This window comes from Neofelis nebulosa, chromosome 11, assembly GCF_028018385.1.
Source record: "Neofelis nebulosa isolate mNeoNeb1 chromosome 11, mNeoNeb1.pri, whole genome shotgun sequence".
Lineage (NCBI taxonomy): Eukaryota > Metazoa > Chordata > Mammalia > Carnivora > Felidae > Neofelis > Neofelis nebulosa.
Window position 1 is genome coordinate 47628133 of NC_080792.1, and position 14041 is coordinate 47642173.

Here is a 14041-nt window from a genome sequence, read left to right on the forward strand (position 1 = left end):
ATAGTCACCCTCATAATTGGATATCCATATGGAAATGAACTGCAAATTAAATCTCTTATACAAAAATTAACAAAAAACGGATAACAGATCTGAATGAAAAACAAACAAAAAACCTCTAAAACTTTAAAAAGAGAACAGAAAAAAATCTTTATGACCTGGGTTTAGGCAAAGTCTTTAGACCTAACACCAAACTCTTGATTAAAAACAAAACAAAAGGTCAATTATGTCTCATCAAAATTAAATACTTTTACTCTGTGAAAAACAGTCAAGAGAATGAAAAGACAAGCAACAAAATGGGAGATTATTTGCAAATTACCTGACAAAGAACTTGTATCCAGAATATGTTTCTTGGTTTTGATAAATATACTATAGTTATATAAGATGTTACTAGTAGGGAGAGCATTTTTCAACTTCTAGTGAATCCATAATTATTTCAAAACAAAAAAAGATCAATTTAAAAATATACTGGTATTTTTTTCTACCAGAATCCCTACTGTCCCACATCTTTGGTATCCTAAGTATCTTCTAACACAATGCTAATGTAGGTCTAACCAATAAACCTTTCCTAGAGAGCAATTTGGCTAAACCAATCAAGCTATTAGAATGTATAAATGTTTGACCAAGAAATTCTATTTCTAGGAATTTTTCCTAATAATCAGAGACAAATACCAAAAAATCTGCATACAATGATTTAGTTTTTCATAAATATTTAAGCGAAAAAATTGAAAAAAACTTAAACATTGGAAACATGGGAGAACAGTTAGTATAGTATGATACACCCAGAAGACAGAATACAATGTAGTCATAAGAAATTAAGCCATAGAAGAATATTTATTGACATGGGAAAATGTTAACAATATGCTTCTATATGAAATATGCAGGATACAAAACAGTATATACAGTTTAATACCATTTTTATGGAAAGAAAAATAGCCATATATACAAAATCATGCACAGGAAAAAAATAGAAGGATGTACATAGTAAATGTTAATAATGGTTATCTCTAGATAGTACAATTAGAGGTGATTATATAATTTTCTCAGTAAATTTCACCTGCCCGCCAAACAGTATCTGCTTCATGCTATTCTTTCTTGGGTGTGATTAGCTTGATGTAACTCTTTTCAAACAGACTGCTTCATGGTATGTACCTCCAAACCATACTGCTTTTCCCACGTAAAAAGTAGATGCTACTTGCTCTTACATAACTGGCATATGGAGAATATTTTTAACTAACACAATATACTACAAAATATGCCACAGCATAGATCTGGCTATAGAAAATTAATTGTATGGAGAATCTGAAAATCCTCTACTAGAGAGAAATTTTAAATAGAGAAAAAGATGCTCTCATTAGCTAGGGGTCCACAATGGTTGGGTGTAAATAACTCAGATTCCAGAATTAGAGACTTTGGGATCTCTTCTTCCCAGCTAACTGACTTTAGGCAAAGGAGATTAGGTTTTTTAGTCAGGAAAATGTGATTAATAATTTTATAGAAAGATGCAAAAATAAGATTTTTTTTAAATAAGGGAAAATGAGATCACAGATATTAAAGGTCTTCCATAAAGACCTAAACAACTGAGATGAACAGCAAGAAAGAAATTCACATTTGGTGTTACAGAAAAATTAATTCAATTTTTCTGCAGCACCAAATTCTTCCTATTTTATATCTTTGTTCACAGGTTAGAATGTGTTAAAATTGTGAAATTATTTTAGTGTTAATTAATGGTCTTCAACTTCTTTAGTTAACAGTTAATAACACTGGATATACTTTTCATGGAATCTGACCTAGCTGTTCTAAATATATATAGCACATCCTCCGATGACTCTTGATCACTGGCAACATCAGACATATTTACAACAAATATGACTTGGATTTTATTTCTCAGAATCCATCCTAGTGGAAAGCTATTTACTCAATTTTTATTAAAAACACCAAATAAGATTGTTGGATCTTTTAAAGGTAAGACATCAAGAGAACAGAAAAGGCTATCTATCTGTGTCTGCTTTTCTGCAATGCTTTCCATAATGCAAGCACCATTCCAAGTTGCCTCCTAATTTCTGTCCCCTTCCTTTGGAAGAGAATCTCAGGCAAATCTGCAATCAATTAATGACTCTCAATAATTGTTTGCAATCATATCTGAAGGGGAACAGTTAATGACTTACTGTTAGATCTCAAAGATAAATGTATTGTCTAGAGGTAAACAGCATAACTTGCAGATGAAAGGAACATAAAACATTGATCTTAAGGAAGATCTGGTAAGAATGGACAAGAGGGATTTTCTTTGTTTTCCCAACCAAAATGTTTGCTCCTTTTCGCCCCAAAGTCAAGGAGTTGAGAAAGACAGCTGGAGCATACCTACATAACTATGCGATGATGCACTCCACCCCATACCAGTGTTGTTTTCCTACCTCTATCTCCTTCTAGAAAGGCCCCGTTAACTGCAGAAGAGTTTCTACAGTAGTCCTAATTCCTCAATGAAGATCACAAGAAAGGTACTCCCAGGATATGAAAAGACCCAAAACTAGAATATTACACTAACCCGTTTCAGGGGCAAGAGACTACTGACACTCCGTATCTACTGGTTTGCATTACAAGAATCAAAAAAAGTAAAAGCCAAAAAACCACATTTTGAAATTTCACAATCACCAATTTGCGACAGAAATCAAAGCATAACACTTGTGCTAACAAATATGTCAGATGAATTATCGCTTCAGCACATAACTGCAGATGGATACTCCTGGATTTTTGCTTAATCATTACTCAGTGATGAACACTATAAAATGCAAGGTGACTTCCTATGAACCAAAATCACAAGAAGAAACTCTCCAAGATCAATCTGCAATGAGCTCCTATTCCAATAAGCCATAAAGAGCAGTAAAAGGCAATATTCATTTAACGTTATGAGAATCCCGATGACAAGATATCAGGTATTTATATTCCTCTCGAGACATTTCTTCCCCACCTAACAAAGGCACTTGACATGTACTAAAATGGACAGTTAATTCAGGTACTGCCCTGGACAACTGTTACCTTCCTAAGATTAGATGAAGTGGCAATTAAGTTCAAATTAATTCTTCTGAAGCAGCCTGAAATACACATGAATATATCACAAGTTCTCTATTTTTGGCAGATGATATAACCAAAGAAGAAAAGGTAACGCTGGTGTCCACAATGGATTGGCTGACTTGAGCAGTCCAGGATCCTCTCTGCACAATATTCCTTGATGACTGTGGAATTTGTGTATAATTATAGGCAAATTAACCTGTTGTATAATTTTAGGTATTAATGTTCACTCCTCTTCTTGTCTTTTTTTACTTTTTTGTTTTTTCCCAAAGCCTTAGATGATTCCTCCTAAAAAAGATATAAATCAATGTAGTATCTCCCAGTTTATATCAAGATACTGGCTTAGGAACCTTAAGTCTAATCATACAGAATAAACAGAACAGTGAAAATATAATTACTTCCAGGTACATCATCTTTCTGTTTTATGGGACATTTTTACTTATAGTCTATTTTAATATTTCCAAAATAATCAAGGATAGTCAAGGAAAACACTCATCTAACAGATTTATGTTTGAATCTATTTAATCTATTGTGCACTTTTCAAAGTTAAGGTAGAAAACTTTAAATAAAATAAACATGTTTATAAAATATGAAACAAAAAAAATTCAAAGTTTAAGGGCAGACATCCAAATGCATGCCAGGGGAGAGGGAAGGGACTCTGACACTAACAGTGAATATCAGAATTTTACATATTTTTAATTTTTTTTTTTAACGTTTATTTATTTTTGAGACACAGAGTACAAGCAGGGAGGGACACAAAGAGAGGGAGACACAGAATCTGAAAGAGGTTCTAGGCTCTGAGCTGTCAGCACAGAGCCTGATGCAGGGGACCGTGAGATCATGACCTGAGCCAAAGTCAGACGCCTAACAGACTGAGCCACCCAGGCGCCCCGGAATTTCACATACGTTTAAAGAACAGCTAGCTCATAGCATTAGCTACACAACCTCCCCTGGCCTCAATTTAGGGACTGAAGAATAATTGCGTCTTAAAAGTTTTTATAAAATTCTGTATGAATCTATGAAATTAAGGCTCAAAGGGATGGAGTGATCTGCCCAAGGTTACACAACTAACTGGCCACACTGTTTTTACTAGAACCTAAGTCTACAATTTCCTAGTCCAAAGGTTTTCCCAGTGTACCACAAACACTCTGATTCATTCTTAATTTTCTGTCTGGGTTTGTTTTTTTTCTACTTTCATAGGCAATGGTGAGAAACTCTATATAGTATCAATAAGCACTCACCGGTGAATTTGTGTAGTTTCTCTCCACCAGTATGTTTCTGGCACAGTTGTTGATATGTTTAAAGCGATCTGGTCCTAGTAGAATTCCTCCGTACCAGCGTGATACTACCACCATGACATTTCTCACATTCAAAATCTGTTATTTTCAGAAGCGTAATTAGATATACACATAGACATGTACAAATTCGAGTTCTAAACTGCACATAAAATTTCCCTATGACTTGAATGGCAGAACCACCCGAGTGAGCAGAGTGAGATTCCTAAAATTCAGGCGACAGAATTTAGAAATCAAACACTGCTCCACAGTGTCCTCGAATTCCAAATTGTGGGGCAACTGGGAAGAATGAAGGGGAACTCATGCAGGTTGTGTTCCAGTTCTTCATGAATTCAACCAAAATAGCTCAGTTTAAGCAGCCTTTTGCCCCTAGGCCAAACAACAACCAAAATATGCTTCTGAACAAAACACTGGAAAGAACTCGGGCTGCATGGGTAACTGCTGGGGCCTACCAGCAAGGTCTTCCTCAGTTGGGTATCTGTCAAATGCTGTTCTTAACATGAAGCCCACCAGGCTACAGGCCTGACCACACAGAGTTCCTATCATGGAAACGGCCTGATTAGAAAACAAACCTCCACATACGGTAACAGAAGAAACTATAGCAACTACCTTAGGGAAAAAACCAATCTATTCTTAAAATTAATAGACAATTAAGATCAATGATCACCATACAGATGAAGAAAATCCAGCAGCATGAAAGAGAAAGGACAAGATAAACAAACTAAAATGGACCAGGAAAAATTTAAAGGGGAGAACATCTAAAAAAAAATCCTCTAATTACTGTTCTCAGAGAAATTACATTCATAAAGCCAAAACAACACATTATAAAAAAGGGCTCAACCTCATGACCCCAAGGTCAAGAGTCACATGCTTTTCTGACTGAGCCAGTCAGATGCCCCAACAAGAAAGAACTGTTAAAACTTAAATACATGATTGATAAAAAAAATTTTTAATTCAACAGAAATCTTGGAAGACAGGTAAGAAAATGTCTTAGAACATAAGGTGAGGAGAAGGACAAGTTAATGAAAAAAGCAATATTCTGGGTCTATCCAGATGGTCCAATAATACCCAACTAACAAGAAATGCACAAAGACAGAACAGAGAAAATACAGGGACGACATTGTTGAAAAACAAAAAGGAGATGCTTTTTTAGAGTTGAAGACAATCTTCTATCATTTATGACTGCCAGACCTTCCAAGCACAGCGCTTGTTATTAACCTTGGGCTTTCTGCCCCACATCAAGTGGTTAAACGTTTCTCTCAAGGTTTAAAAATTAACTACTAGTTATCCCAAATATATCTCATGTCATGTAGCCTAACTGATTTACTTATTCCTAAATGGAGCTCTGTTTCATTGAAAAATTTTATGGCTCAGAGAGCAGGATTACCAGGGTTTAACTTACACTTACCTCCATGAGATGGAGAAGACGCCCGCCAGCTGCTGTCTCCCCATCGTCCTCACAGTCCTGTAAGAAGGTCTGTTTATCCTCACAATATATTCTAGAAATACATATAACAGTGTTACACTTTGAAACTCCAAAATATTGCACCTAAAAGTTACACCTACATACTTGTTGCAATCAATTTACTTCCAAAATCTGCATATTTGTCAAAAAAAAAATTCTTCTTGAACTATATATTACATACATTTTCTCTGATTTGTTATCCAGTACATTTCATTTTTTTTTTTATATTTGGGAAAGCTAGGAATCAAGGGCACCTCCCTTAAAGCAGAAATGCTATAATTATGGAAAGGTGAGTTTATACATCTGACACTTCATCTAATCTTGAAGCTATAAGGTTACAGAGAGTAGTCATTGAAAACCATTGATTGAGAATATACTGTAGAGAAGTATGTAGGCACCATGAAATGATATAAAGAAATAAGTGGCATACTTCAGTCTTCAAAGAGCCTTAGAGCTAGTGGAAGAGACAAAGAGTATATAAAAAAGATGGAGGTGATGGAATTAACATAAATTAACATTTTATACTTTCCTCACATCTTATTCTAGCCATTTCTCTATCCTCCCCATTCTAAGAATTATAAGGTTTACCTTCTCTATAATTTTTCCCCTGGTTAATTATCAATATCTGAGATAAATCATGATATTTTTACCTATTTAAATTATCTAGAAAGTTTGCATTTGGAATAATAATTTGGGCTACATTGTAGCAGAATAAGCATGGCAAGTAAGGGTGAGATATAAAAAGAAAACAGTGACAGTTAAGGTATGCTGTCTACAGGATTTCTTAGGTCCCTACAGATGACACCATCTAGGACTAGGCAAACGCAGCAAAGATACTTTTCCAGCTGTGGCTATAAAAAAGCCAGATACTAACATATCTAATACCTAAGTCAATTATAGCAATCCTATTCATATATTTATTATATATTCATATGTATTATAGCAATCATATTCATTCATTTATTCACTCATTCCTCCTTCAATCTATCTTTCCATTCATTGACTCAATCAGTATTTACTGCCCACCTACTATGACCAGGCTCTACAATTATTTAGAATTGACCTCATTCCAAGAGAACAAAGTTTGTGCTATTAGACAAAATTTTATATGGCAAATTTAAGGCAAAAAGGTGTCAGCAGTTGGTGTATATTAGGATTGTAATTATAACCTAACACCATAATTTTATGGAACAAATGAAGAAAACTTGAGTTATAAATCAGTGCTGTTAGGTTTTTTAAAAATGAAAATACCAAGGACATTTTTACTTTTCGGCACATGCCAGGAAGACGATAATGCAGTATCCCATAGCTGTGTATACCAGTAGCCTGAAGAGTGCCTCGTAACTCCAAAGCAGGAACACAGCCCCAGAACCAAGAAGTAACCTTAAAAGGATCCTAAGCATTCAAAATATACAACACAAAGTCCATATACGAGATAAAGGTTATTTACTTTACTTCCAGTGGGATCCTGCAAGACTCCACTTTGTACCTGGTTTAGTCTTAGGTGCCACACAATTCTGGCAAGCTAAGCTCTTTCATTCCCAAGTGTCAATTATAACATAATGGAGCAAGGTGGAGTAAGCGTGTAAGTCGTGCTGATATCTGTGAGAATTGACAGCTGGTCTGATCACCTACTAACTTGCAAAACTAAAAAAAGTACTTCCAGGTACTTAAAAACAAAAATCTGGGGCCTGAAATAGAATATCTGGCATATTATTTAACTTTTTGATAACTTAAGATTAAAATTATATCCAGCGACTGATTGTTGAAGGTGCCACCACAGAGCCATGTCGGAATAAAAGAGAGAGAAATCAGTTTATCAGACTCCACTTATAACAACTTTGTGATCTTGAAAAAGCTAAACTTTTTGCAGGGGCAGAGTTCCTGAAATAATCAAAATTAACTTTCATAAAGTATTTGGCACAGAGTAGGCACTCAATAAACACATGGGATGAATGAATGGCAATTAATACTTTTATAGCACATTCAAATCACCGAGAGCAAGCAGAGTCTAATCCCTTGTTTTTATATTGATGACCCTAACTCAAAACATCAAAATCCTACCCAGGGATACTCTAGTAAGCAGGGAATCATATAACAAATAGTTTTTGGAAATTTTGGCACTTAAAGAAATGTGACTTAGTAATATAAAAAAACTCACCTATCCAAAGTGATGGATTGTTTTTTTAAATTTTCTGATTTTCAGATAGCCTAGATTTTACTAATATTCTCAATCACACTTTAAATTTGCACTAAATCTTGGGGCACCTGGGTGGTTCAGTCGGTTGAGCATCTGACTTCGGCTCAGGTCATGATCTCACAGTTGTGAGTTCAAGCCCCGCGTCGGGCTCTTTGCTGACAGCTAGGAGCCTGGAGCCTGCTTCAGATTTTGTGTCTCCCTCCCTCTCTGCCCTGCTCATGCTGTCTCTGTCTCTCAAAAAATGAATAAACATTAAAAAAAAAAAAGTTTAAATTTGCACTAAATCTCTATGTTTATATTCTGATTCATTTCAGTCCCAAAATATGTTCTTTTAAGTCTATACTAATTTACGTATTTAGAAATATATTCTTCCTCTGTTTACTAACACTTCAGCAAACATCTGTATAAAACCTTAGTATTCAAAACTAAAAGGAATACGGCAAAAGAAGCACACTTACTTCCCTGCCAATGAAAGCATACATTGGTTTAAAAGAAAAACTTGGGAAAAAATTTGGCACTATGTATCAAGAGTTTCAAAAATGTTCATACTTTGATGATTTTACTTCTAGGAATATATTCTTTCTTCTTCAATTACACGCCCATTTCATTTCAAAAAATAATCTCAAGTAACCAGAACCTACTCCAAGTAAATAATCTAGAATGTATACAAAGATGTTCACAAGAATATTTCATTATAATAATTCATTATATTTCATTATAATAATGAAATTCATTATATTTCATTATAATAATGAAAAATATGAAAAACTAGAAAAAGAAAATAGCTAATTACGGTATACAGCCCGAAAGAAATAGTACACAGCCATTACAATAATGTCTATAAAGCAATTATAACAACATGGAAAAATGCTTTTGGTAAATTGTTTATTTCAAGTTATTTAAATTCTAGTTAGTTAACATAGATACTACGGCAATGCACTGAAAAAATAAAAGTTGCATAGAAGACAAGGAAAATGTATCGATATATTATCAAAGTGTATCCAACTATTATCAGTTACATTTAATGGCAGAAAAAGGCTGATTTTCCCTCCAATTCTTTTTCTTTTCTGCAGATTCCAAATATTCTATACGTGATTATTACTTTTATAATGAAAAAAACCCCACATAATAGTTGTTATTTTAAAAATCATGCATCGGTTTCCCCCATTTTTTACAAATTGAACATTCCTAAAATTAGGTTTACTCACCGGTATGCATAGATGTTGTGGGTGGCACTAGCTATTTTCTTATTCTCATACAATTTGGCAAGAACCATCTTCACCTTAAAAACAGCAGTAATATAAATAAACCAATGTATACTTTTTATTTATTCCATAAATAAATGCTAGAAAAATATCTTAAAGCATATTGATATAAATACTGTTGTACTGAAATAGTGATTTAAAGAATTTACTACACTCTGAAAAAGCGATTTCCAAAGTTTTCTCCTCATTTAAAGAGTCTACTACACTCTGAAAAGGTCATTTCCAAAGTTTTCTCCTCATTTTAGAGGCAGAAACTGATACTCTCAATTGGTATAAAAAACTACAGACCTGATATATTTTTTTTCTTCAAAGGCACAGGTAAGGCTTTATTGGGCCTTATAGTTTGAGCTGAAGCAGGGCACAGTGCTGACAGAGAGTGGTCGGGCTGGCCTCCAGACCTGGTATTTTGAGTACCAAATAGCAACAAATATTTAAGCACTAACTATGTTTAAGGTCCTTATAGATGAAATTGTCCCCCCTGTAAAGAATTTTAAACATAAATATGACCATTTTTTAAAATGAACTCTGAAAATTTATCACACTTATGTATCCAAATTGACAGGTACAACATGGTTATGTTCCAAATGTTGTTAAGACCAAAGCTCTCTTGGAGTCCTATAAAGTTTACGGACAAGGTAACAAGAGCCAGATCTTGAAAGATAAGTAGCAATCTCTTTTGCACCAAAAGGGAAGAAAGGGGTGCAAGCAAGAATAAGTCATTCCATTCAGAGGAAACTTCATGTGCAAATCTATCAGATTTAGCAAATAAAACATAAAGGATGCTCAGTTAAGTTAGAATTTCAGATAAACAACAAATAATTTTTTATTAGTAGTATGTCCCATACGATAGTGTTTATCTGAAATTCCAATTTAACTAGGCATCCTATATTTTATCTGGTAACCTTACCAGGGACATAAAAGAGAAAGGTTCTGGAAACGACCAATAGTTTTATGTAGAAACTATTTAGAGTATGAATGAGATGAAAGACAATGTATCAGGAATGATAAAGCTAGGGTCATATCACAAAGGGCCCCATAGAAGAGTTTAGGTTTCTCCTTGTACACAACGGATATAAGCAAAGATTGGGGGTGGGGCCAGGGACACACAGCGAGATCTTTCAGAAAGGTAACTTGCTGGCAAAGAGTATGGAAGAAATACTGGAGGTAGGGAAGACTGAGCTGCAGCCAGGGAGATCAATTTTAATCGGAAACTATGTTATCTTGTGGTTATTACTTTTTAATCTTTCAGGTTCTCAGGTTCCTGTTCAACAAAATAAAGCAGACACTGATCTTTAAGATTTATTTGAGCTCTCACAATTATGATCCTGTAAGTCCAAGAGACTATAATCAGAAAAAGAAAGAGGATCCAGGATGAACAGATTCAGAACATAATGTCTAAGGAGGACCCTGGCAACAAGATTATGGGCAACAGCCAAGGACAAACTGCGGACAGAAAGAGCCAGAAGCCTGAACCAAAAGCTGTTATCTTGACCACAAGTCAATGCAGAGGAGAGTGAAAGTGCAGCCTGGTACAAAGAACTGTACCCTGTAGTTCAGGGCTTCAGAAGGGCTTACAGTTGAGGAGCTATAGAGACCAAAGAGAAGAGACTAAGGATTCAAACCTATGCTAAGTTAATGAGACTTTTGTTGTTAATTTAACTTTCTAGGTAGCTACAGTTTGTGATTGAAAATTCTCCCATTTGGTATCCTTGAGTGGGAATCAGGTCACCTAAGATCAAGAGGCAGAAAGGAAAAGGAATTCAGGTCAGAAAGACTCTGCTCAGCCAGTCTGTCCACTGTCCTCTTCCCTGGGCATCAATGGAGCCGACTTGGTTTTGCAGAACTCCCACACAATAGGACAAATAATTTTTTTAACAAGCTATTAAGCATCATAATTTTCCACACAATGTGCTTTTCTTGTTTGGAAATCCATTAGAGGGTTAAGCCCTAATTTGTTAAAACTGAAACAAATCTTCCATGATTCACAGTAATTCCGGGGTAGGAAAATGAACAAATAATTTTCATCTTGTGAAAATTAAACATAACAGCAAACATAATAGGAAAACCATTTACTTGAATTACTTTGGTAAAACAACATCAAAGTGAACTGGACATAGAAACTTTACCTGTTTAGGACAAACTACCGGAGCCAAGTGCGCCTGAAAAGTACTCCTTCGGTCTGTAATAGGAATGCCATGATCAATCGGAGGTAATTCTTCTATTTCTATAAATTTAAAGAATTATATTATTTTATTTTTAAAATTCTTACATTTGAATAATGAAAAATTGACAATGGTGTGAGCAGAGGGTGGGGAAGGGAGTTGGGAAAGAGATGTACATCATATAGCAAATCAACCCAAATTACCCTTAATAGCTATCTATTAAAATTATAATTTTAAGTAAAAAGTGTTCAAATGTAAGTAAGATTAAACTACTTGACTTATAAATGATTTTCACCTGTCAAGGTCACCCAGTAGGTTGGGCCTCAAATCCTGGGATGTTATAGTAGTATAAATCAGTATAATAACTACGTTTTAAGAGTATAAAAGGGTCCTAAGACCAAAAAGATTATCAGCTGCTAATATACCACAATTTATTTATCAATTCTGTTGATGGACTTCTGGGTTGGGAAACCTATGACTTTATTTTGTGTAGCTGTGATGAAATGTTTTCTGCTAATAAAACTGTTCCTTCTTCATAGGATTGAATATATCAATGATACACCAAATTGGTATTCCACGGAGTATCAGTATTTCCAGTTATTCTGCCTCTTAAACAAGTTTAAGAACCACTAATTTGACCTTAACTCTGTTGAGAAACTTACCAACTATCCTGGCTGCTACATCTGCCTCATTTAGGATCTAAAGCTATTCAGGGGGGCGCCTGGGTGGCTCAGTCGGTTGAGCGTCCGACTTCAGCTCAGGTCACGGATCTTGCGGTCCATGAGTTCGAGCCCCGCGTCAGGCTCTGGGCTGATGGCCCAGGGCCTGGAGCCTGCTTCCGATTCTGTGTCTCCCTCTCTCTCTGCCCCTCCCCCATTCATGCTCGGTCTCTCTCTGTCTCAAAAATAAATAAATGTTAAAAAAAAAAAGAATTTTAAAGCTATTCAGGAAAAATAATTAAAATTGTTTCCTATTTCTATTCACTAATCTGTTGAATCTTACCCAAGTCAGCTTGCCTTAAAATTGATGGACTACTTCAACTAACACATGTAAAAATATTTCTATACAGCTTTAAACAACAACTTGTCAAAACTTACTGCACTGGTGTGTGACGGGGCTAGGTCAAGAAACCAGGTTTATGCAGGATGTTTTGCCTTCCTCCTGAGTGTGTCCTCTTCTTGAACAAACTGTGACCACTGTACCAGGGTAGCACTAAGGTCAACATGAACTGGACACTATTTATTGTTGACTATGATTTTTACTCTTTTTTTTTTTATTAAAAAAAATTTTTTTTTTTTAATGTTTATTTATTTTTGAGACAGAGAGAGACAGAGCATGAACGGGGGAGGGTCAGAGAGAGAGAGGGAGACACAGAATCTGAAACAGGCTCCAGGCTCTGAGCTGTCAGCACAGAGCCCGACGCAGGGCTCGAACTCACAAACCGCGAGATCATGACCTGAGCTGAAGTCGGACGCTTAACCGACTGAGCCACCCAGGCGCCCCTTTTTACTCTTGCTTTTAATAGTGTATCCTGTTTCCTGAAAGAAATCTTACGCCAAATCCACAAATATATAAATGAATAAAATGTGAGACTGAGGTAGGGGTGGGAATCCTGGGTCTTTTCTCCCACTCTTTCTCTTCCTATTTATTTCCCTTCCTGGTCCTGAAACACCACACAAGAACTTTAAAGCTTCATAGTATTGTTTGAAAGCTACTGTATAATGCATAGTTTCCTCTGGCCTATGATGTTTTTGTAAAAGCCTTGAGAAAACTGATGCTACCGTTCAAAATTTTAAGATACTAAAATAGAAGATATTTTCCAATGGCAACATACAGCTGATTGATTTATCACATCAACCTATTCATAAGCTGAATACTATCTGATTATGGAACAAATCTACTTAAGCAAAAACTAAAATCTTAAAGGCATTTTACTAGCTTGAGTTCAGTGGCTGTACGTTCAGCTATTATATTTATGAACACAGACTAAAAGTTAACTGAAACATCAGGAGACAGCTGAGGATTTCAAAATAGACATATAAAAACAGGATGTGAACTGAAAACATTAACAGAGTTTTTCTTAGTTTCAGTTTCTCCTATCATTAATTCAAAACTCTAGAAAGTCACACACAAAAAAAAAAAACAGTGGGGGGAGGGAGAAATTTCTGTTTTTTCCTCATCATTCTGACAGACCTAGCAAACATCAAAATGGCCAGCAGGCAGGAAAAAAAAACCCCTCAATTCTCTGCAAATTAATAACTATTTCTTAACGTATGAGAGTTTACTACAGTTCTATACCATTTCAGAAACATCCCACACGCCTCAAAAGAAACTAGATGGTAATATACCTGTTTGATTTTCACTAATCTCAAAATCCAATGCTTTAACAGGATTTTCCGGTTGACATGCTAAAATGAGATCATCTTCACATTCTACATCTTCCTCTTCAGTTTTCTTCTTGATGTCAGGACCTATGTGGATATGAGACCTTATGAATGAACTTAGAGGACAGTAAGGAATTCCACTTAATAATTGGTTGGTCTTTGTCTAGGAAAATAAATAAAAGATGAGCCTGGAAGAGCTTATGA

The 14041-nt window shown here is 35.3% G+C and overlaps 1 protein-coding gene across 3 annotated transcripts in view; it reads right to left on the reverse strand.

Moving 5' to 3' along the window:
* Positions 1-812: 812 nt before the first annotated feature.
* The window catches only part of IMPACT (impact RWD domain protein), a 31587-nt gene continuing 18358 nt past the window's right edge, over positions 813-14041 (reverse strand). For all 3 annotated transcript variants that reach the window (XM_058692492.1, XM_058692494.1, XM_058692493.1), the window contains exons 6-11: positions 13802-13924; positions 11418-11515; positions 9235-9308; positions 5770-5860; positions 4308-4442; positions 813-3354 (exon numbers count right to left, since the gene is read on the reverse strand). In XM_058692492.1, coding sequence (XP_058548475.1) covers positions 3286-3354; positions 4308-4442; positions 5770-5860; positions 9235-9308; positions 11418-11515; positions 13802-13924 — 590 coding nt within the window. In that variant the 3' untranslated portion in view covers positions 813-3285. The remainder of the gene's footprint in view (positions 3355-4307; positions 4443-5769; positions 5861-9234; positions 9309-11417; positions 11516-13801; positions 13925-14041) is intronic.